The following is a 24239-nucleotide window of genomic DNA, read 5'->3' as shown; positions in this document are numbered from 1 at the left end:
CCAGCAAGTTGTCCAGCCCCTACCCCTCCGGCAGGCACATCCTATGAGCTTATTTAGTACACATTCCTTCAAAAACAGCCATGCCTTTGGAGCTAGGATCAGGCACCACCTACCCCAGTGATCTTTAATTACTTCTGACAAGCGGGTGCTTAAAATTGTGTAGAGGGTTATGCCCTCCCATACGTAGAAACTCCTCCACCTTTGCCATCATCCCAAGAACGGATTACCTCTTCTTGCTCCTATTTTGGACAAAGGAGCCATCGAGAAGATGCCTGTGGCAAAAGCAGGCTGTGGTTGCTACTCCTGCTACTTTCTGGTGCTGAAAAAGAACAGAGAACTTTGTCCTAATTATAGATCAGTGTCCTCTCAACACTCTTCTGCAGAGAGAGAACTGTAAAATGCTCACCCTGGCTCAGGTCTTATTGCCCTGGAGATTGGATAACAGCATTGGATTTGCAGGGTTCTAGTTTTCGCATCCCGTCCTGTGAGCCAGCAGTTATCTGAAGTTGACGGTGGGCCATGAGCATTTACAGTTCACTGTGCTCACCTTCAGCCCCACCAGAGCCTCTCGAGCCTAACCGTTATTCCACTCATTTGTGCTAATAATCATTAACTGTAAGACCTCCCTCACTTGTCACTCTTATCTTTTTGATATTTTATAGATTTTAGTAACCTTTGAACTCCTCATTAAAATTCTCTTATAAAGTAATTAATGGCATCTTTTTAAGAGAATGCAGCATTACAGTGTGTATTTATACATAAACGAAACAGTGGTCTTACAGAGGCAGTTGGGAAATAGAATGGCGTACAGTAGTAATGTCCTAGAGTATCAGACGCATAAAGTAGGCACGTAAGTGTATTAGGAGTCAGAGAAAAGGGTGGGGATGGAAAAACAATGGGTCTTTTCATAAGACAGGCTTACAGGCTTACAGTGGGTTCGGAGTAAAGGTAATATGTATTAGCGCCAAGGGAACATGGCTTTTGCCTTAAGTGGACTGCAACTCAGCTGCTGACCTGAGCGAGGCAAGAACTTGCTGATTTATGAAAAATGCTTATCAAGCTTCCTTAACCTCAGCGAAACAGAAGCACCACCCTTTGTAGCACTTAGATGTCCCAGCTTTTTTTTTAGAAGCTTTTTCTCCTTCACAATACACAAGCGATCAAAATGCCTGACTTTCCACTAGAAGCTTTCCTCCGGTTTTCCATTATCAATCAGTCCACATACCTGGCAAGCGCGCTGTGTGGTGGCCTGACCTCAATCAATCAATCATACCATTTGTATAGCACGCTACTCACCCGGAAGGGTCTCAAGGCGCTTTGGGGAGGGGTCTGCTACTGCTCGAACAGCCAGGTCTTGAGTTGTTTCCTGAAGGCGAGATGGTCCTGTGTCATCCGGAGGTGTGTGGGGAGGGAGTTCCATCTCTTGGCTGCCAGGTAGGAGAAGGATGTTCCTCCGGCGGTGGTTCTTCGGATGCGTGGTACGGCGGCGAGGGCGAGGCTTGTAGAGCGTAGCGGACGGGTGGGCGTGTAAAAGGTCAGGCGGTCGTTGAGGTACTTGGGGCCCAGGTCGTGGAGAGACTTGTGTGTGTGGGTAAGGAGCCTGAAGGTGATCCTTTTGCTGACGGGGAGCCAGTGCAGGTCCCTCAGGTGGCCGGAGATGTGGCTGCGTCGGGGGATGTCCAGGATGAGTCGGGCGGAGGCGTTCTGTATGCGCTGGAGTCTTTTCTGTAGTTTGGCTGTGGTTCCCGCGTAGAGGGTGTTCCCGTAGTCCAGTCGGCTGGTGACGAGGGCCTGGGTGACAGTCTTCCTGGTTTCGGTTGGGATCCATCGAAAGACCTTTCGGAGCATACGCAGGGTGTTGAAGCATGATGAGGAGACGGCGTTGACCTGTCTGGTCATCGAGAGGGAAGATTCCAGGATGAAGCCCAGGTTGCGTGCGTGGTCGGTTGGCTTGGGAGCGGTGCCCAGGGCGGGGGGCCACCAGGAGTCGTCCCAGGCGGAGGGCGATGGTCCCAGGATGAGGACTTCCGTCTTGTCAGAGTTCAGTTTCAGGCGGCTGTTCTTCATCCATTCGGCGACGTTTTTCATCCCTTCGTGCAGGCTCGTTCTGGCGGTGGCAGGCTCTCTGGTGAGGGAGAGGATCAGTTGGGTGTCGTCTGCGTATGAGATGATGTTGAGGTTGTGCTGGCGTGCGATGGTTGCGAGAGGTCTCATGTAGACGTTGAAGAGGGTGGGGCTGAGTGATGATCCTTGTGGTACGCCGCAGATGACTTTGGTGGCCTCGGATCGGAACGGTGGGAGGCGGACTCTCTGGGTTCTTCCGGCGAGGAACGAGATGATCCACTCCAGTGCCTTCTCCTGGATCCCTATGTTGCTGAGGCGTTGGACTAGAGTGCGGTGGCAGACGGTGTCGAACGCTGCAGAGAGGTCCACGAGGATGAGGGCCGCTGTTTCCCAGTTGTCGAGCAGGGTTCTGATGTCGTCGGTGGCTGCGATGAGGGCGGTCTCGGTGCTGTGGTTGGCTCGTAAACCGGCCTGCTAGGGGTCGAGGGATCCGTTCGTATCGAGGAAGGCTGCAAGCTGTCTGTTGATGGTCTTCTCGATGACTTTGGCAGGAAAAGGGAGGAGTGAGATGGGGCAGAAGTTTTTGAGATCGGTGGGGTCCGCTGTTGGTTTCTTCAGTAGGGCGTTGAGCTCGGCATGCTTCCAGCTCTCCGGGAAGGTGGCGGCGTTGAAGGATGTGTTGATGACGTCCCGGAGTTGGGATGCGATGATGGAGTCGGCCTTGTTGAAGATGTGGTGGGGGCAGGGGTCGGTTGGAGATCCGGAGTGGATGGTGTTCATCATGCGGGCTGTGTCTTCGGTGGTCACCGTGGTCCAGGTGCGGAGGGTGGCGGTGGGGGGCGTTGGTTCGACGGTTGGGTGCGTGGGTGGTGCGTCAAAGCTGTTGTGGATGTCGGCGATCTTGCGGTGGAAGAATGCGGCGAGGGAGTCGCAGAGATCCTGTGAAGGAGTGATGTCGTTGTTGCCGGTGCTGGGGTTGGAGAACTCCTTCACGATGCTGAAGAGCTCCTTGCTGTCGTGGGCGTTGTTGTCCAGTCGTTCTTTCAGTGATTTCTTCTTGGCGGTGCGGATGAGCTGGTGGTGCTTGCAGGTGGCGTCTTTGAGGGCGGTCATGTTGTCTGTGGTCTGGCCGAGGAGCCAGGCTTTCTCAAGGGTGCTGCAATTCTTCTTGGAGTCCTTGAGTTCCTCGGTGAACCAGGAGGCCTTCTTGCTTCTGGGTCTGCTGGGCGGGTTCTTCAGTGGTGCGAGGTCGTCGGCGCAGGCGGTCAGCCACTGCTTGAAGTTTCTTAATTCCGCTGCGGAATTTCACTTTGTGTCGACTGCTCAACTTCTTTCAAACGAAGGTTTGCTGCCTGTTCAACCTCTCTGGCATACGTTGTTCTGATTCCTCCCCCTCGAGCACTGTCTTCTAACAGTCTGCTGCATCCCCATTAAGTTGGTTGAAACAACTTTCTAGTGGGCCCAGACTGCCCGACATGATGCAAGTAGAACACATCCCTAAATTCCCTGTTAATAAAACGGGTTGAGTCTGGAATAGAGTTCTATGGTGCTTGGAGATACCTGTGAGGAATGAGGAAATCAAGATACACTCTGGTCACTCAAGTGTAGTTCAATAGGGAGACATTTCAAGGACAGGCCTTAAAAAACCTGCCTCAGATTGTTCAGTAGTAAGTAGCATGTTGCAATGATACGTGATTGATTAGAAGAATATAAGGGGCTTGTGAATAGGTCAACCAAGTAATTGATGTTGGCTTTCTAGCTGAGACCTTCTTCATTCATCCCGCTCCCAGACTGAATTATGTGTGGTGGCAGGTATGCGAGTACGGAGGTGGGAGAAGGAGTCTGCATGGTCCTCATGTTGGGTCAGGTGGAGGTTTAATGCCTAATACTCCATTACCTGCCTTCTCTGTATGTTTATCTTTAATCCAGCCAAAGTGTGTCTGCATATCTCGTGGTCTGGAATATGAAGCACCCTCTTGACTGGGTGCCAGCGTTATTATGTGAATAAAATTTTCTTATTGGTGAATTTGTTTTAGTACAACATTTTTTCGCCGGACTACAAAATTGTGTTTTTACATTGTATAAAAATGTAATAAATATGATACAAATGTTTTAAGAAAATAAGCTGAAATGATGGTAGGTGTTTAGTCCCAGGCATTAATATAAAATTAATATCAATCAATAATATATATATTTTTTTAAATGATGTCTTCTTTGATGAGATGGCGCTGCATTTTGGCATTTAGATCCATATTTCACAGAGAAGCAGGTGATACTGACTGATTAGGGCTATTTGAAGCACTGCAGTGGATAGGTGTATCATCCACATATTTCCAAAATCATTCTGTTCTATTGTGGTAAAATTGTACTCTTTTTTTTTTTCTTCTAATTAGTATTTTCTTTAAAGAGGAAGTGAAATTGCTGAGCTATATTCAGTTTGTGATGCAACTTGCGACTACACAAAAACTAGCTTGCGACTTTCTAATTTAATTCTTGATCCAGTAAGATGCACAACATAGGAAGCAGTTGACGCCCTGTGGGCAGTGTGTTTCTTTGGTACTAAGCACTGCATTTTAAAGGTTTGATCTTTTGAGTTGTTCAGGGCCCTCGACTACTGTTGTTGAAATATAGATTTAGTTCCTTTCTATTTCGACCTGTTAACAAAAATATTGCATCCAGCAGCAATGTACATTAACTGTATTCAAACCACAGTTTAACATGAAGATTTTTTAATTTTATTTTTAATGAAGGTGGACGGTTCTAAAAAAGCATACCATGCTGCCTGCAAAGAAGAAAAACTGGCAATATCCAGAGAAAATAACAGCAAAGTAGACCCAGCTCTTAATCCGGAACAGCTAAAGAAACTGCAGGATAAAGTGGAACGAAGCAAACAAGATGTCTTAAAGGTCAGGATGTTTCTAAATAAATTCTTACACACGGCCACCTTTTGCTTCACTTACCTTATACTTCTTCTCAAGTAAGTCTTAACTTTTATTGACCTTAAAGCCAAAAGCGTTTTCACAGTGTTCTGAATGTGGTAAATTATTAGTAGTTTACTGCTGTACTCTTTTTTAGGTCTCGCCTGGAATTAGCACCCGAAGGATGCGTCCAGGCGGAGACTTATAGCTGGCTGACTCGGGGGAATGAAGGACAAGAAAGTGCCACGCGCTTCTCTTTTGCTGGATTTCACTGCGTGCACGCGCACCCACATTCACGCATGCGCACATACACAGCCACACGCATACACAGCCACCCGCATACACAGGCACACCCCCCCGTCGCCGCCGCACCTACACACACACTAGCGCACCTACACGCACACACAGAGACCGCCCCCCACACACACCAGCGCACCTACACTCACGCACGCACACATACAAAGACCCACCTCCCCCTGCTGCCGCCATCGCACACATACACACACACACACAAGCGCACCCCCTCCCCCCTAGAACTAAGCTACACTTACCGCCATTTGGGACTTCTGTAGCCGTGGCTCTCCCTCGGGCATGGGAGCCCCGCTTTCAGGCACTCCGTGGGCGCGTGCGCTTGACTTCCGAAGACGGAAGTCCCGCCCGCCCAAAGGAACTTAAAGACTCAAACGCGCATGCGCAGTGACAAAACATGTATTACCGACTGACCTACAGAAGAACGAATAATGAAACATCTAGGATGTCCGGGCTTTCCTGGTCTTCTACATATCGGTTTCCTAACGAAAGGAGATGTGTAGCGAATTCCCCAGTGCGCCAGCAGTAACCGAGGCAGCATGGGTGAGTGCATAAGCGTGAGGGTGGATTGGATTGTAATGGATAGATCATATTTGTTGTGAATACTTGCGTGGTGTTGCGAAGCGAGTGGTGAAGGTGGGTGGGCCGTTCGTTCTTCGCGTGTGTTATTTTTGCATTGTAATTTAATTTTGACCAGATTCTAACATTTTCAGAGGACGTTGGATTCATTTTTGAAACGCGTTAACGATGTTGATTTGCATTGTGTGTTTGTTTAATTAATAAAAAGCTGCTGCTATTTTAGCTTGGAAGGTCCCGATGCCAATCTGTGCTAAAGCCGCGTTCAGTAGCACTTTGCCCGGTAGATTACCCTTATTAAGGTATTTGGTGCAGACAGGCGGAGGCTGTTCTGTGACCTTAACATGCATATACATCTGACCCTTCGTCAGGGGTCGCCCAGCGAAGGATCTTTAAACATCTGATCGCCACAGACTTGCTTTCGACCCCTGACGAAGGGTCAGATGTATATGACCCGAAATGCATTGGGTGAACTAAAAAGATATTGTAACATCAACATTGTGACATAAGAACATCATTATGCACACAAAGAAGTTATGTTGACATATGATGGATTAATCTTCTGTTGAAAATTTAAAACTGGATAAATAAATTGATGAACTATGGATAAGAAACCATGATGTTTCTAAGTTAATTTTGCGCTCAGCCTCGAGGATAGATGACTCTACCCTCAACACTTGCTATCATTTTTGAAAGGCACGACCTGACTTCGTGCGACGACCAGAGCGCAGTGTTTAAACTGTGATATTTTTTGTGTTTTAAAAAGGTAAATTACGAGTGCACAGGGATCACATACTTTCTCAAAATTATCCCCTTATGTGCTGCCTCGGTGCATTGGCCGACGGCAGCACTACCTCCCCAGTGCTGCGCACGACCATTGGACGTCCATTCAGCACTAGTTCCAATGGACAGCGCAGCACTGGGGAGGAATGTTTAATAGCATCTATGAGGTTAAAGGACACATTATTTTTGTTTATGTTGTTCCTTTATTGTAACGTGTATTTCTTTGTTTGCTACTTGTCTGGTTCGTGATATGTTTTGTTTGTATACCAACACTTTGTCGTGAGCGTATTTGTTCCAGCTGTTTTTATTATATTTAATAAATAATAATTTTTTATATATAATTTTCTTGACTTAGGGGCTTCTTCTTCTCCTTTTCCTTCTCTTCTCTATCTTATTTTCTGATTCACTAATGTTTGTAATTTGGATATTGATGTATGTTTTAAGCGATTTTTCTCTTGTACCATTTGTTAGGTGTATATACAGTGAGATCTTGCTGGCAGTCCTGGATGACCGTAGAACCTCTTTGGCCCAGACAATTCATGATGGACAGAACAGGGCTAAATAGGTTATCTGTGTAGGATTGGATAATACGGATTGCCTGGGAAGTGCAGTTAGTACTAGTGTTGTACTTTATCGACACATGTGGGCGTGTGCCACAGGAATTGGTCCTGACTTGCCTTGACTGCATCAGTCTACCAGCTCTCTGCCTAGCCCCTCAAAAGATGAGGAGAGACTCCCTTGGCTAGTCAAATAAAACGCTTTAAGCTTTTATATTGATCGTACCAAAGAACAAAGTTTGGTCTGAGCAACTTTTTGTGGGGTTCTGAGGAGCGAAAAATGGGAAGGCTGTGCAGAACAGGACCCTGTTGAATTGGATAGTTATTTGCATCTATATCTACTACAGACTGGTAAAGAATTAGTCCGTGGAAGGTCTGAAAGCCTATTCTACCTGCTCTCTGCCCTGCTGCCTCTGCATTTGCTTATGGAATGCTTTCCTTTGACATCTGCCAGTCTGTGACATGTGCATCAATGTACTCTTTCCTAAAGCACTACTGCCTTGACAGTAATCTTCAGCTATAATGGCACTTTACTCACTTGGTGTTCAGCCCTTTTTGGTCTGAGCCCACTACATAGACCTCCATTCCAGGAGGTACTGCTTTGGTATCTATTGTAAGGTGAGGAATCTGTAGTTAGAAGTATACATCAGACGTTTCTTACCTTTGGTAGGGAACTTTTTGATGAACATAGAATCTAACCGCAGATTCTTCACTGCCCCCCACATCTCCTTGCTCAGTAGAGTTGCCTCTTTTTAACATCTGAAGAGTTTCCAAGTTAGCACTTGGGACCAACATTAGTTGACGCTCCACGTCTGAGGATGTGGATAGAGAAAAAATTAAAAAACTGACAGCTGCAGGAGTGGTGCTCATATGTGGCTCTGCTCCATCACTTCCAGCCCAGTATGGAGTTAGTACAGAGCTGTAAGGTGCCACCTTGTGGTGTTCTAAAACACTGCTGAAGAAATGTTTCTAGATCCACTCTGGAGAGTAGTTTAAGATGAGGAATCTGTGATTAAATAAAGTATCCACTAGAAAAAGCGTTATTGAAGGTAAGTAACTTGTTCGATTGAGTGTTTTTTTACACTGCAGTTGACCCCCCTAGGCTTTTGAGATTGCTATGGCTACCGAAGGTAAGTAACTTGTTCTGTTGGGTGTTTTACTTCGGATTCTACTTCAGTCCTTCTCTTGTTGTTTCTTAGTCCTCCCCTGTCTCCTTTCCTTTACCTATCTTTTACAGTTCTCTTCTTCTCTGTCTGTGCTATTTATGTTGTATTTCTAGGTTTGTCTTTGCATCTGTTTAATCTGTTCTCGTCTCCCTGTCTGTCCATCTTCTGGGTCTGAGCTGTTTCATTCCCTTTGTTTGTATTTCAGCATCGTTTATCAATCTGTCTTGGTTATATTCTCTGTGGCTGTCTCTCAATTTTATTAAATGCATGTCTGTCTTTTTCTGAGCTTTTCCTTTACTGATTGAGGTACTTTTCCTCTGCTTTATGCTGTTTTTTTCCATAGTGCGCCAGGCAAATACAACACTTACATAGCATAGTTTTGTTTCTTTCAAACCTTCATGTGCACATACTTCACCATCAACACAGCCAGTAATGTCTCAAAAATGCAGCCCATTTGCTTATCTGAAGGGGATATTTATGTACTGGATGTTTCTCTCTCTCTTTTCTCTTTATTACGTATTTTGGAGGCCAGGAGTTTCTATATTCTGTTTGACTTGACTCGTGCTCCTTATTCCGGAGGCCAAAGGTTTTAACTGCGGATCCTGCAATCTTATTTTCTAAAGCACTGTTGACTGAGCAACCTAAGGACTGACATGCATATATGTAACGTTGTGTGAAATTCTTTTTCAGGTAGAACAATCAAGAATCTATTGCAAGTTAATGTGTACCGTCTACATCATATTGATGGAATTGATGATAATTAAATATCTCAATATAGAAAAATTAAAGATCTGATATCGGAAGGCAAAAAAAAATCTTACTTTCAATAACGAAATTACAGGCTCAGCAAGGACAAGAAAGACTTGGTCAGCCAAACATCAAACATTATCTCAAAAGCTTTACATGCATGCAAATTACTGTGGCCACAACAAAAATAGACTCCTGTCTGGTTTGAACTGGAAGTATCCATGTTGGCCCCTATAACATATCGTCTTTTTTTCTACCCGGTGATCATTTAAAGTCAAACACCCTCTACAGAGCTTAAAAATGTTAAAATTAATAATTTGAGAAAACAACACAAGATGGTGTCAGGAATTATTCTGTTCCAGTTTCGCTCTAATTTAGATCCATATGTTGCTCAGGGTAAGTGGTACATAAATACTATGGAAATCCTGGGTGAGGAAATTTAGTATTACAATTTCGTGGCTCCTTTAGGAAGGAAGAATCATCCCTTTCTGACAGCTACTTCTAACCACAGATTCCTTACCTTGTGAATATTTATTTCCAAGTGCTAGACTGGAGGTGGAAACTCAAAAAAGCAGTGCTGCTGTGTTCTGGCAGGTAGTGCAACGCAGCTCCATGCTGACTTTGCTCCACTCCAAAAGTGACCAAGGACATCAGTCCCTTTATTTCCACCCCTTCCGATGCGGATCTGGTGCTCTGTTCGTTTTCTTAATACCTTGAAGCAATGTTTTTCTCATCTATTGTTTTCACTTGTATACTTCCAGTCTGCAAGGGAACATAGCACTCCCTAAAACTACAGGCTTTAAACCATATAGGGACTGTCTTAAACAGATGTGTATAACAGATCCTCACAAGGTGTGCCTCTGTTGTTTGGTGCATGACTCCAAGGCCTGGGACGGTGGATCAGATGAATCCGAGAGCTATCCTATAACATGAAGCACACCTCTATGTGGCAAAACACCAGAAGACTCTGCAATGTGTCTTGCTCTTGGTCGAAGTAGAGAGTGTGGGCCCACTCCCTATCCCAACCTAACAACCACAAGTGCACATCATGCATTCCCAGGTCCGCATGGATCCGTATATTGATAACAGTGTGGGTGATGAGATTGGTCACAAGAAGAATTGGTATGACGACCTTCAGAAGGCTAGTGGCCTTCATACCTCTCCTAAGTCTGGCCTTCTCTGGCCCTATGCCACATTTATGTGTAGGGCAACCAAAGTCCTTGACCTCCAGCTTCCCTCCTTGGAGATAAAGACCAATAAACTTAGAGAAGTTCTTCAGCCGGGGAAGACATCCACTGAGCCCCTTTTACTATTTAATGAGGCCTGTATAGATACATTGTTGGGGTCATGGGGCAAACCTGGGCGATCCTGTGTTTTTGTCTCAGCACCCCTCACCGAAATTCGCAAGTGAAACTCATCTCAAAACAATTCCCGACTGCTGTCCCCCAATAGGGAGTTGAAATGGGTGCAGCTATTCGGGAAGAGAGTTTTGTCACCCAGCAGCTAGACGCTCAGGTCAATCAATCAATCAATCAAAGACATTTATAGAGCGCACTACTTACCCGTAGGGTCTCAAGGCGCTGGGGGGAGGGGGGTGCCGTTACTGCTCGAACAGCCAGGTCTTCAGCTTCTTCCTGAAGGAGAGGTGGTCTTGGGTCAGGCGCAGGTCGGTCGGGAGGGAGTTCCAGGTCTTGGCGGCCAGGTAGGAGAAGGACCTTCCTCCTGTCGTTGCTCTTCGGATGCGGGGGACGGCGGCGAGGGCGTGGTTGGCTGATCGGAGGTGGCGTTTGGGAGCGTAGAAGTTGATTCGGTTGTTGAGGTAGCTCGGGCCTTGGTCGTGTAGGGCTTTGTGTGCGTGGGTGAGGAGGCGGAAGGTTATTCTTTTGTTGACGGGGTGCCAATGCAGGTCTCTCAGATGTCCGGAGATGTGGCTGGTTCGTGGGATGTCGAGGATGAGTCTGGCTGAGGCGTTCTGGATCTGCTGGAGTCTCTTCTGCAGCTTGGCGGTGGTACCGGCGTAGAGGGCGTTGCCGTAGTCCAGTCGGCTGGTGACGAGGGCCTGGGTGACGGTCTTCCTGGTCTCGGTGGGGATCCACCAGAAGATCTTTCGTAGCATGCGTAGGATGTTGAAGCATGCCGAGGAGACGTTGTTGACTTGCCTGGTCATGGAGAGGGAGGAGTCCAGGATGAAGCCCAGGTTCCGTGCGTGGTCTGTCGGTTTGGGTGCGGTGCCCAGGGCTGGAGGCCACCAGGAGTCGTCCCAGGCGGAGGGGGAGGAGCCCAGGATGAGGACCTCCGTCTTGTCTGAGTTCAATTTCAGGCGGCTGGTCGTCATCCACTTGGCTACCTCTTTCATCCCTTCGTGCAGGTTGGCTCTGGCGGCGGCGGGGTCGTTGGTCAGGGAGAGGATCAGCTGGGTGTCGTCGGCGTAGGAGATTATGTTCAGGTTGTGTTGGCGTGCGATGGCCGCGAGGGGGCTCATGTAGACGTTGAAGAGGGTGGGGCTCAGCGAGGATCCTTGAGGGACGCCGCAGATGACTTCGGTGGCCTCTGACTTGTACGGTGGTAGGCGGACTCTCTGTGTTCTTCCGTCGAGGAAGGAGATGATCCATTCCAGAGCCTTCTCCTGGATTCCGACGTTGCTGAGGCGCTGAACTAGGGTGCAGTGGCAGACAGTGTCGAATGCCGCGGAGAGGTCCAGGAGGATGAGGGCCGCTGTTTCTCCGTTGTCCATCAGGGCTCGGATGTCATCGGTGGCGGCGATGAGGGCGGTCTCGGTGCTGTGGTTGGCTCGGAAGCCAGACTGTGAGGGGTCGAGGGATCCATTTGTCTCAAGGAAGGCGGCCAGCTGCTTGTTGACGGTCTTCTCGATGACTTTGGCTGGAAACGGGAGGAGTGAGATGGGGCGGTAATTCTTGAGTTCGGTGGGGTCCGCTGTGGGTTTCTTGAGTAGAGCGCCGAGTTCGGCGTGCTTCCAGCTCTCAGGGAAGGTGGCGGTGTCGAAGGATGTGTTGATGATGTCTCGCAGGTGGGGTGCGATGACAGCGTTGGCCTTGTTGAAGACGTGGTGGGGGCAAGGGTCGGTCGGAGATCCGGAGTGGATGGAGTTCATCGTGCGGACGGTGTCTTCGGTGTTGATCGGGGTCCAGGCGTGGAGGGTGGTGGTGGGGGGTGGTGGTTCGGTCGTGGTGTGCGTTGGTTGGTTGTTGAAGCTGTTGTGTATGTCCGCGATCTTGTTGTGGAAGTATGAGGCTAGGGAGTCGCAGAGGTCTTACGATGGGGTGATGTCGTTGTTTCCTGCGCTGGGGTTGGATAGCTCTTTCACGATGTTGAAGAGTTCCTTGCAGTTGTGTGCGTTGTTGTCCAGCCGGTCCTTGAATGCAGTTTTCTTGGCGGCGCGGATCAGCTGGTGGTGTTTCCGGGTGGCAAGCTTGAAGGTGGTCATGTTGTCCGGTGTTGGTTCCCTTCTCCAGACTTTCTCGAGGGCTCTGCAGTTCTTCTTGGAGCTCTTGAGTTCGTCGGTGAACCATGGGGCTTTCTTGCTGCCGGGTCTGCTGGGCGGGGTCCTCAGCGGGGCCAGCTCGTCCGCGCAGTTGCTGATCCACTTCGTGAGGTTGTCGGCGGCCTGGCTGGGGTTTGCGGAGCTGGCAGGAGGGTGCTGGCTCAGGGAGGTGGCGAGCTGGTCGGCTGTGATCTTGTTCCAGCTTCTGCGGGCAGCCTGTTGCTGGTGGTGGTGGGTCGTCATTCTTTTGAAGGTGATTTGGACGCAGCTGTGGTCCGTCCATTGAAGCTCTGTGGCGTGGCTGAAGGCGATGTCTTTGCTGGATGAGAAGACTGCGTCGAGTGTGTGTCCGGCGAGGTGGGTGGGGGTGGACACCAGCTGCTTGAGTCCAAGGTTGTCGAGGTTGTCGAGCAGGGTGCTGGTGTTGCGGTCGTTGTTGTTCTCCAGGTGGAAGTTGAGGTCTCCCAGGAGGATGTAGTCAGCGGAGGGGAGGGCGTGCGGACTGACTAAGTCGGCGATGTCCTCGCTGAATTGGGTGCGTGGTCCCGGAGGTCGGTAGATCAGAGTGCCTCTGAGGGTGGTCTTCGGGTCGGTTTGGATCTGGAAGTGCAGGTGTTCGGCGGTGGTAAGGGTGTTGTCGGTGCTGGTCGTGATACGGATGGTGTTCCTGTGGATGATGGCGATGCCTCCTCCCATCTGGTTGGCTGTGCGGTCCCTCCGGGTGATCTTGTAGCCCTCTGGGATGGCGATGGCGATGTCGGGAGCTGAAGAGGCGTTCATCCAGGTCTCTGTGAGGAAGGCAACGTCAGGGGCTGTGTTGTCGAGGAGGTTCCAGAGTTCGATGGCGTGTCTGTGGACGGAGCGGGTGTTGAGCAGGATGCACTTGAGGTGGGTGCTGCTGGAGTTCGACTTGGCGGGTGCTGGTGTGGGGCAGGTCCGGATGCAGGTGAACTTGCAGGCGTGGCAGCTGAAGGGTCCGTGGGTGCGTCGTGGTGTGGCGTGGTAGCACCCTGGGAGTCGACCGGCGTTGAGTGCGCTGAGGTAGGCGGCGGTGCACGTCAGGCGGGTCGGCTGGGGGCCAGGGGTCCTGGCACTGGGCGCGGTCCAGGCGCGGACGGGCGTAGACGGGCTTACCTTTGGCGCGCCTTCGGCGCGCCCGCTGCGCGTGACCGCTGTGCGTTCGCACGGTCGCCATATATATGGCCAAGTGCGCGGGTGGGCGGAGCAGCTGGGAGGCGGGAGCGGGGAGGGTACAGAAGGCAAAGTGGGCGGGGTTATCGGCGGTGGCGGGAACCGGGGAGCGGGGAGGGGGGACGAAGGGGCTAAGGCACAAGCACAAACAGAAGGCAAAAAAGCAGGTTAAAGGGGGACAGGCTACAAAAAACACTAAACAGCAGCAATGACGACGGGGGCAGGTCGCGGGCCACGCCGCTAGAGGCAGGGGGCGTGGTCACGCGTCCGAAGCTCGGCTAGCGAGGCAGCAGGCAGGGAACACGCACACAGCAGCTGGTGGCCGTGCGGCGCGGGGGTGTCCTAGGGCTAGGTCAGGGAATGCCAGTTGCCTGCTGGTGGACTATTCCTTCGCCCTTTGGGACTCTGGCGACTCAAGTCCTCCCAGGTTACCCTGACTATCTCCAACTGGTCCTCACGCAGGCCATACAAGATCATCGTGACACAGCCATGTTCACAATTTTTTGTATCTTGGTCACCACCGATTCCATTGGGCGAGCCGTTAGCCCCAATGTCACCATTCGCCCAAATACTTGGCTGCGGTCCACCAGTTTCTAAGATGATGTCCGGTCATCCCTCATGGACATGCTGTTTGGCAAGACTCACCTGTTGGGGGCATGGCAGACTCTGCTCTTGAGTGGTTCAAAGAAAGCAGGGCCACATTGTGAGAAGTTGGCCTGGTATATGATGTTCACTAGTTCTAGTGAGCACCTTGCACCAGTCCAAACAACCCTTATGGTGATGGTTGTAAAGTCAACCTTATAGACCAGCTATCCTAGGGGTAGCATGGACAAAGCAGTCTTAGGCTAAACTCAAGAGGACATGTGAAGCCAGCTGTTTTACCATATGAAATCCCTTTAATACCAAATGAAAGGACACCACACAGGATATATATTCAAAAAATATATGTATTTATTTCTAAACAAACCCCTGAACTCTTTATGAGCACAGAAGCACAAGCGCAAAACAAGTAACTTAATAGAATAGACAGAAGTTGCACAATTATGGATAGGGCGGGTGGCCCGTCAAACCATACATCAAAAAAGTGGTATAAATACCACGACTCGAACAATGGTAATGCCTAGGGCCTTGTAAATCGCTGGGTCTACACTGGACTAACAATGGTTCCCTAACGGGGAATGCGTGTGCAGTGTCTAAAAGCACACGTGTACCCACATAGAAGTCAATGGGTGCGTAAAAGTTATAAAGTTAAAGATTTAGGAGCTTTCCGACTGGAATAGAACGTAACCACTGGAAACTAGGACAGAAGGGATGTAAACCTCTACAGGAGTACTGTAGTTCTCGCGTTACCTAACCCACAGGAAGCGGGTGCATAAGTCCCAAAGTGTGTCTGGTTTCGTCGTGGAGATTATGGAGCCTTGGAGTAAAGATGCTGCAGGCAGCCAGAAGAGAAGAGTCCGGGTGGATCCAAGGGTGGATCGAAGATGTAGAGGACCTGAAAGCAGAGGGGACAGAGTCTGGGTCACTAGCCAGTGACCAGGATGGAACCAGGCGATGTCGGGGTGCGATCAGGTGCTGATGGGAAGCTTGTCTCTACAGCCACGTGGACCAGGAGGCGTCGACAACGACCAGGATGGAGGCACGAGCTGTCCCACGAAGGCTCGCGGTGTCTGCTTCAAGATTAGAGGCAGCAAGCCTTGGCAAAGGCAACTCACGCAGGAGACGATGCAGGCTTCTTACTCAGACCAGCAAAGTCTGAGGAGGCTGCTACTTTTGAGGGAAGCAAGGGCCAGTCTGGAGCAACCAGACCCGCAGTGTAGTTTCTCGGATTCGTCGCCAAGATGGCCACTAGCCAACGGGCAAGTGACCGGGCAGACGCGCCGAGCAGGAAAATGCAAAAGGGCCCCAGGCAGAACTCGTGGAGTGTGCAGGGCGGATCTTTGGTGCAGATGCTGCTCGGGGCTGAGGCTTCTCAATCCCCAATGCACAGCTTCAAGGAGGCCTTGGGGGCTGCACAGTTAGCAGGTCGAAGACTTTTCAAGATGGCGGGTCCAACGTCTCTCGTCGCCTCCAGGGGTCTCAGCTTTGCAGGGACTGTGGATCGGGCTGTTGGATGTCTGGGAATCCGGTTCTTGTCAGGTTCTGGGCTCGGGCTCCGGCGGGAGACTGCGGCAAAGCAAGTCGTCGATCGCTGGATGGTGCCTGCTTGTGCAGGGTGGTCACTCCTTGACCACAAAGGAGATTCTTCAGTCGTCTTCTTCCAAAGTAGAGTGATGAAGGTCCAGAGTTTTGTTTTAAAGTTTCAGTCAGGATAATCTAAAGTCTCTAGACTCCGCTCCTACCTATATACGAATCTTAGGGGCTGGGTTACCTGCTAGTTCCCTCCTATGGGTGGAACCAGGGAAGGGGGTGGTTACACCTCTTTCCCTTTGTCCAGTTTCGCGCCAGAGCTGGGACAGGGAAGCCCCAGCACCGGTTTGAACTGGAATTTGCATGGGACACCTTGTGTTCCCCAGGCATGTCTCAATCCTTTGAGCCCTCCCTGTCCCAATACACAAAATCCTGTCTGGGGTGGTGCTAGCACCTCCCAAGGCAGGAAACCTATTGTCCAAGCTTCCCTCGCTGGAAGGACTCCCAGCAGCAGGAGGTCAGACTTGTGTCTGTGGTGGCAAAATCCATTTTGTGATGCTGAGGCTCTGGTTAACTTTAACCGGGAATAGTAGGAACAACCAGTCTTCTCCCTCTAGAAGGGTGGAATGCTACCCCCGTCGCCAGGACTGGCGAGGGGGTAGTATTCCAAATCGTATGACACCTTACTCGACATGTTTCGATAAAGCCAAACCATAGTTAGCATTTAACCGGGAGGTTCATAATACACTTAAGAGTATATGGTATGGCAATATCCCAGAACAGCTAAAGGACATGGTTCCGAAAGCTGCAGACAGGCTCAGCTCCCGCTAGAGCACCATATCACATAAAACCAAGCACTCTGCCTCCAGGATTGTTAAGGCCTGCCATAGGAGTGACTTATAGGTGTTTGTGTCCAGATATAAGGCTAGATATAGGTATACTATATCTAAGCAAGGGGTGATTACACCACCTTGCCCCAGCTGAGTGATCAGCCAGTTGTGTCGATTTGAATGGCCAGCCAGGGGTGGCAAAATATATGCTGGAGCCCCTGGTAGGCCTTGGATGCACCTATGCCCTGGGTACCTATGGTACACTGTACTGGGGCTCATAAGGTGACCCAGTATCCAATTGGTAATGTACCTAAAGCACATTGTAGTTAATTTAGAGAGAGAGCAGCTGGGCTGTGGGTCTGATTAGCAGGCCCACAGCCAGGGAAAGTCGAAAACCAATGAAGCAAAAAGTGGGGTGACCATAGGAAAGCAGACCCTACTCTCCTACACACATCAGGAGCAAATCTCCTGCACCTCCAGCACAAACTTAAAACCTCTTTAGTGCGCCCTTAGTGGCACACAGCCAATCCAGTAAGAGGAAGGACCAGCTGCCTTCAGGATTGGCAGTATATTTCTGTTGCAGAGATGCTTACTAATTAAAGTGGAGTCCAGGTCTCCTGTATTGCTTAACGCTTCTGCCTCTTGTGCCCGAGTTCTGAAGAAGATTAGGAGTGACCGATCCCAAGTAATGCTAGTAGCTCTGGATAAGGCCAGGAGAGGTTGGTATACAAAATGTCTGGGCCTGAGCATTTGTCTTCTGATCAGACTGCTGCTTCGGGAGGATTTTCTGTAAGAACAGAAGGGCAGGATCTTGCACCCGGGCCTGCACAACCTGCACCTCCTTTCATGAAAAGTTTGCGTCAGTAGTTGATCTCCTTTGCTCTCCCATCAGAGGGCGTTGAAGTAATCCTGGTAGCCAGACTCCCTTCCACAAAATCAGTGTACTCTGGGAGCTGGGATAAGTTTATGGCTTCGGCACCTGCCAGACGGACCCATTGCAAGCAAACTTGATGGATGACTTTTTATTTGTTTTATCTTTGGCCAATGAAGGACTAGAAGTGGACTCTGTTAAAGGTTACTTGCCCGTCCTCTCAGCCGTTTTACGTTTGAAGGACTATCCATCAAATTACTTGTGGAGAAAGGTTTTTTTAAAGGTTTGCAGCATATAGTTCAACCAAAGATCTTTGTGATGCCACATAGTGAGTTTTTAAAAAAGATTTAATTTTATTTATAAAGTTTTGTGTAGCGCGAACATGACCCTGACGTGTATCAGAACCCTACACAATTTTGGGTGAGCGGGATACAGTATTGGGAAGCAAAAACATTTGTTCATTACATAATTATACAAGATGCGTGTTGAGTTGGTTGGTTCTTACTTTACTAATGTGTACCCCTTTTAAAACAATGCACAGTTGTCGATTACGCTTTTTAAAAGGTCTTTCTGGGTGCGTTAACATCAGCACGTCCTGTAAGAGAACTTCAGGCCCTTTGGCCAGTCCCCTTTTATCCAGGCAAACTGTTATTAAGAACTTGAGCTGCATTCCTGCCAAAGGTTGTGACGCCTTTGCATGTCTGGCAAGCTATCACTATTCTGACCTTTCTTTGCTCTTCCTCATCCCTTGAAAGAGGAGGAAAGACTCCATTGCTTGGACCCCAAGAGAGCCCAGAACCCATTCCACTCATCTAACACCTTGGGAATTACTGCTTTGGCAATTATTCACAAGCTGAGGAATATACAGTTAGAAGTGTCCATCAGGCGAACAAGTTACCTTTGGAATCGCTCTTTCATGGGGATACGCTTTCTAACCGCACATTCCTCACTGCCGTCCCACCTCCCCATTTTAGGGAATGGTCTCTCTTTACATCTAAAAGGGTCCCGATTTAAGATTCTGCACACTGTTCCTTCCAGTTTGTTGATCTGTGCTTCGGAGGGTGCTGACAAGCTTACTAAAGAAACTAACATCAACTCGCATGGGTGACACTTGTATGCTTCTCATTGTGTCACTTACGTAGTAAAACGTAGTTGGCTCCACCTACCGGCAAACAGGAGCACTACTTTGAGTTTTCACATCCACTCCGCGCCTGGGTGTATTCACCAAAAAGAAACTTAAAGGTAACTAAATTGTTCAAGCTTTGTAAAACAACTATGGTCTAGAAAATGTATACTTCTGCGTTTGCATGCAGTTTTACTTCGCTACCTTAGGCTGCAAGAACCTGCACCTGCCTCATCTAATAAACGCCATCGTATAAATGTTCTAGATGGAAACATTGTGTATCTACATTCAAAAGAATTATTCACTCGAAGAAAGACCTGAATATGCGAATGTCACTAAATGAATGGAATAAGATTGTATCAAGCATTCCAAATGTGAATATTGATATACCCTGGAAGCTTATGCAACGATAAGTATGCTTTTATATACGTTGGGCATTAGCCAGAATAAAATGACGGGATCTATGTGAAAGTGAAATTTGTTGATGGTGGCTAAAAGGAAAAGTATCACACAATCATATGCTTTTTATACAGCTTTTACTTTCAGAGATGAAAAGGGATATCTTGGAAATAATTTCTAGTTGTCAGATTTGAGATCGCCCATGATCCTCAATTTACTGTTTTGAACAACCTGACTAAGGCTTTGATTCTGAGTAATGAGAAATAGTTGATGTGATTAATTTGAGCCAGTAGTTTTATGCGCACAACATTTAATTGTCAGCACTGGCTCTTGTGACAGTCCACCACATGGTGGCTCTGTCTGATTTTGAGATTAGCACAACAACAGTGTTTAATAAGTCAATTTACTTTGGAAAAGAATAATACCTACAGCTCATGAAATTAATATAGCTTTAGGTACCATGAAATAGCCTGCAGTGTCACACTTGTAGGAGTGTGTTAGTTAGTAGTTGTGTTGGTACTTTCAGTGGCAGTGCTGGCAGGATCAATAGGTGGTGCGGGCAGTGCTCGCATTGGCAAGGAGGTGCAGGCTGCAGGGACAACGGGTGGTGCAGGCTGCAGTTGCCTCCCAAAAAAAGGCCCTTGGCACTTATTTTTTCTGCAATTTAGCACTGGTGGTTCGAAAACCACCAAAAATGTCCGGCTCTCACCAGGAGAGCCAGCAGAGGCCCTGGTCTCCCCCTGCAACCCTATATAAAAAAATAAATGTGTGGGTGCCCTGGGTGGGCACCAGGGCACCCAATTTTGTTTTTAAAACACTCAAATAAAAAACATAACAAATGAACGGCAGGAGCGATGAGTCGGTGTGAAACTATCAGGTGCTTTCACATCTTTCGAGTACTCTAGATCAGCCTGACATGTCATTTTTCAGAAGTACCAGAAGCAGTGAACTTGCAAGCAAATTACTGACTCCTAATTGAAGGGGCTTTTACGTACTGAAAATCCCTGCCATTTTCCTGGCCTTTGGGCAGTGTTCATCAACAGGGAGAGGGATTAAGAGGGCTTTTTATGGAGGTACAGTATACATGCTCTAACAAGTACTATCACCTAAAGGTATGCAATTCCTCAATTGTCCGTACCAATGAGACAAAAGTAGGGAATCTCTGATTGTGTGTGCCAATCAGATGAACTTAAAAAGGAAGGAAGGGAATACTTCCTTTCGGAACTAGAGTCCTCACACACCCAGCCAGCAAGCTAGATGTCATGCTACATCATATGGACCTTCTCCTCATCGGGTCGGCGCTGCAATACCCAACCGGCACCCATGAAGGGGCTCTTTAGTAGAGATCTTTTGTTCCCCACCGTATGATTCAGTGGGTGTGAGGGGGCTAGATAGTGTAGATGTGTTAGAAAAGTGATTAAAATAGATGGGATAGTCCAAGCAAGACTTTTATTCAGGCTGGCTATCCAACTGATTAAAAACAATAAGAGTGGCAGCTCTCTGACATAATGGTTCAGTTTAGCTCTGCTCTACTCTAGAGGTCGACATGTTTCCTGCCTTGTTGGTCAGTATGATCCGTGGCAATTCCTCAGGACCTAGTGAGTAAACTATCTACACAAAGTGGTTGGTGTGAATATTACCTACCACTTCTCAATAGCTGCGAGCAAATAGTCCCGCGGTGCAGTGAAGTGACCTAAGAGAAAGGGATACAGAATGAAATCGCAACTGTATCATTTTGATCAGGTCACAGTACAACCCTTACTCTATAGCACGGGTACTCATAGTACGGCCCGGCAAGCCTTCCCTGGCGGCTCGCGGACCTTGCAGACATCAGACCGTGTTTTAAAAAATCGTTTTTAAAGAGTGTCTGCAACCGGAGCACAACTCTGAGAGACCCTGCTGCTCTATGGGGGCCCTGGCGTTCCAGTGATAGTCAGCATGGAGCTGCAGGGGCACTAAGAGGTGAAATACAAAAGCTTCATTAACACACAAATGGTCTTTTAAAGACCTGTGAAGTGCTTGGGTGCAGCTGTATGTGTGTGTGTGCCTGGGAAGCTGTCTCAGCCCGGGCACACACAGGCAGGTTGAGAGGGAGGGAGACAGAGGGGGAGGGAGAGGGAGATAGAGAAATGGAGACCGAGAAAGGGAGACAGAGGGAGTAGGGCGACGGAGGGAGGGAGGCAGAGTGAGGGAGGCGGGGGAGGGAAGCAGAAGTGAGGGAGTGAGGGAAGGGGAGTAAGGGAGTGAGGGAAGGGGTGAGGGAGGGAGGGAGGGAGTGAGGGAGGCCGGGGAGGGAGGCAGAAGTGAGGGAAGGGGAGTGAGGGAAGGGGAGGGAGGTATGGGGAGTGAGGGAGGCGGGGGAAAGAAGCAGAAGTGAGGGAGTGAGGGAGGCGGGGGAGGGAAGCAGAAGTGAGGGACGGGGAAGGAGGGACGGGGAAGGAGGGACGGGGAAGGAGGGACGGGGAAGGAGGGACGGGGAAGGAGGGACGGGGAGGGAGGGACGGAGAGTGAGGGAGGGAGAGTGAGGGAGGGGGAGTGAGGGAAGGGGAATGAGGGAAGGGGAGTGAGGGAAGGGGAGTGAGTGAGGGGAGTGAGTGAGGGGAGTGAGTGAGGCGGGGGAAAGAGGCAGAAGTGAGGGAGTGAGGGAAGGAGAGTGGGAGAAAGGAAAGGGGAGTGGGAGGGAGGGAAGGGGAGTGGGAGAGAGGGAAGGGAAGAGGAGTGGGAGAGAGGGAAGGGAAGAGGAGTGGGAGAGAGGGAAGGGGAGTGGGAGTGGGAGAGAGGGAAGGGAATGAGGGAGGGACGGAGGGTGAGGGAGGGGGAGGGGAGTGAGGGGAAGGGGAGTGAGGGAGGCGGAGGGAGTTAGGGAGGTGGAAATGAGGGAGTGGGGGGAGGAGATGTGGGGAGTGAGGGAGGCGGGGGAAGAAGCAGAAGTGAGGGAGTGAGGGAGGCGGGAGAGGGAAGCAGAAGTGAGGGAGTGAGGGAAGGGGAGTGAGGGGAGTAAGGGAGGCGGGGGCGGGAGGCAGGAGTGAGGGAAGGGGAGTGAGGGGGCGGGGGAGGGAGGCAGAAGTGAGGGAAGGGGAGTAAGGGAAGGGGAGTGAGTGAGGGAGGGAGTAAGGGGAGTGAGGGAGGCGGGCGAAAGAAGCAGAAGTGAGGGAAGGAGAGTGGGAGGGAGGGAAGGGGAGTGGGAGGGAGGGAAGGGGAGTGGGAGAAAGGGGAGTGGGAGAGAGGGAAGGGAAGGGGAGTGCGAGAGAGGGAAGGGAAGGGGAGTGCGAGAGAGGGAAGGGAAGGGGAGTGCGGGAGAGGGAAGGGAAGGGGAGTGGGAGAGAGGGAAGGGAAGGGGAGGGGGAGAGAGGGAAGGGAAGGGGGGGGAGAGAGGGAAGGGAAGGGGTGTGGGAGAGAGGGAAGGGGCGTGGAAGAGAGGGAAAAGGCGTGGGAGAGAGGGAAGGGGAGTGGGAGAGAGGGAAGGGGAGTGGGAGAGAGGGAAGGGGAGTGGGAGTGGGAGAGAGGGAAGGGGAATGAGGGAGGGACGGGGGAGGGGAGTGAGGGAAGGGGAGTGAAGGAGTGAGGGAGGCGGAGGGAGTGAGGGAGGCGGAGGGAGTTAGGGAGGTGGAAATGAGGGAGTGGGGGAAGGAGATGTGGGGAGTGAGGGAGGTGGGGGAAGAAGCAGAAGTGAGGGAGGCGGGAGAGGGAAGGGGAGTGAGGGAAGGGGAGTGAGGGAAGGGGAGTGAGGGAAGGGGAGTGAGGGGAGTAAGGGAGGCGGGGGAGGGAGGCAGGAGTGAGGGAAGGGGAGTGAGGGGGCGGGGGAGGGAGGCAGAAGTGAGGGAGTGAGGGAAGGGGAGTGAGGGAAGGGGAGTGAGGGAAGGGGAGTGAGGGAAGGGGAGTGAGGGAAGGGGAGTGAGGGAAGGGGAGTGAGGGAGTGAGGGAAGGGGAGTGAAGGAGTGAGGGAAGGGGAGTGAAGGAGTGGGGAAAGGGGGGTGGGGGAAGGGGATGGGGAAGATGAGTGAGTGGGAGGGAGGGAGTGGGAGGGAAGGGGAGTGGGAGGGAGGGAAGGGGAGTGGGAGGGAGGGAAGGGGAGTGGGAGGGAATGAAGGGGAGTGGGGTGGGAGGGAGGGAAGGGGAGTGGGTTGGGTGGGAAGGAGGGAAGGGGAGTGGGAGAGAGGGAAGGGGAGTGGGAGAGAGGGAAAGAGGGTGAGGGAAGGGGAGGGAGGGAGTGAGGGAAGGGGAGTGATGGAGTGAGTGAGGGAAGGGGAGTGACGGAGTGAGTGAGGGAAGGGGAGTGAGGGAGGGAGAGAGGAAGGGAAGGGGAGTGAGGGAGGGAGAGAGGGAAGGGGACCTGTGTCATGGTCACAGTTTTTTTGTTGCTCTAGCCCCGCCCCTCCCCCACTGACCCTGCCCCCACCGGTGCGGCCCTCGGACACAAACTACACTGCACATTTGGCACCCAAGAGAAAGTTTGTGAGTACCCATGCTCTATAGCTTTGTGTCCTCCCTTACTTATGAATAGGATTTAAATAAAATTGGTGCATGGCAATATACTAAGTGACATGGTAGTAATGTGAAAATCACTTGATTAGTTTTAAAAACAAGCATTTACAATGCAATGGTCTCGGCTTTATTAAAGTTAGAGCTATTGGCATTGCAAATGGCATTTTTTTCATTTTTTGTTTTTTTAAAAACCTAAATAAATGGTATTGTCATTTACAATGGCAATAGGTGAGCATTAGAGAGTAGTAGAGAGTATTAGCGGGCACAGAGCCACACACACACAGCCACACACACAGAGCCACACACACACAGACAGAGACACAAACGCAGACAGACACACACACACACACACACACACACACACACACACACACACACACACACACACACACACACACACACACACACACACACACACACACACACACGCACGCACGCACGCGCGCGCGCGCGCGCGCGCGCACACACACACACACACACACACACACACACACACACACACACACACACACACACACACACACACACACACACACACACACACACACACACACACACACACACACACACACACACACACACACACAC

At 50.1% G+C, this 24239-nt stretch overlaps 1 protein-coding gene across 6 annotated transcripts in view; it reads left to right on the top strand.

Annotated features, from left to right (window-relative positions):
• Positions 1–24239, top strand: part of PACSIN2 (protein kinase C and casein kinase substrate in neurons 2) — a 524922-nt gene that overhangs the window by 325409 nt on the left and 175274 nt on the right. For all 6 annotated transcript variants that reach the window (XM_086922160.1, XM_086922135.1, XM_086922175.1 and 3 more), the window contains exon 5: positions 4815–4970. In XM_086922160.1, the coding sequence (XP_086778286.1) occupies positions 4815–4970 (156 nt within the window). The remainder of the gene's footprint in view (positions 1–4814; positions 4971–24239) is intronic.

The sequence above is a fragment of the Lissotriton vulgaris genome, chromosome 1_1, assembly GCF_964263255.1.
Source record: "Lissotriton vulgaris chromosome 1_1, aLisVul1.2, whole genome shotgun sequence".
Taxonomy (NCBI): domain Eukaryota; kingdom Metazoa; phylum Chordata; class Amphibia; order Caudata; family Salamandridae; genus Lissotriton; species Lissotriton vulgaris.
Note: the sequence above shows the minus strand (reverse complement) of the source record. Positions and strands in the feature narration are given on the sequence as shown.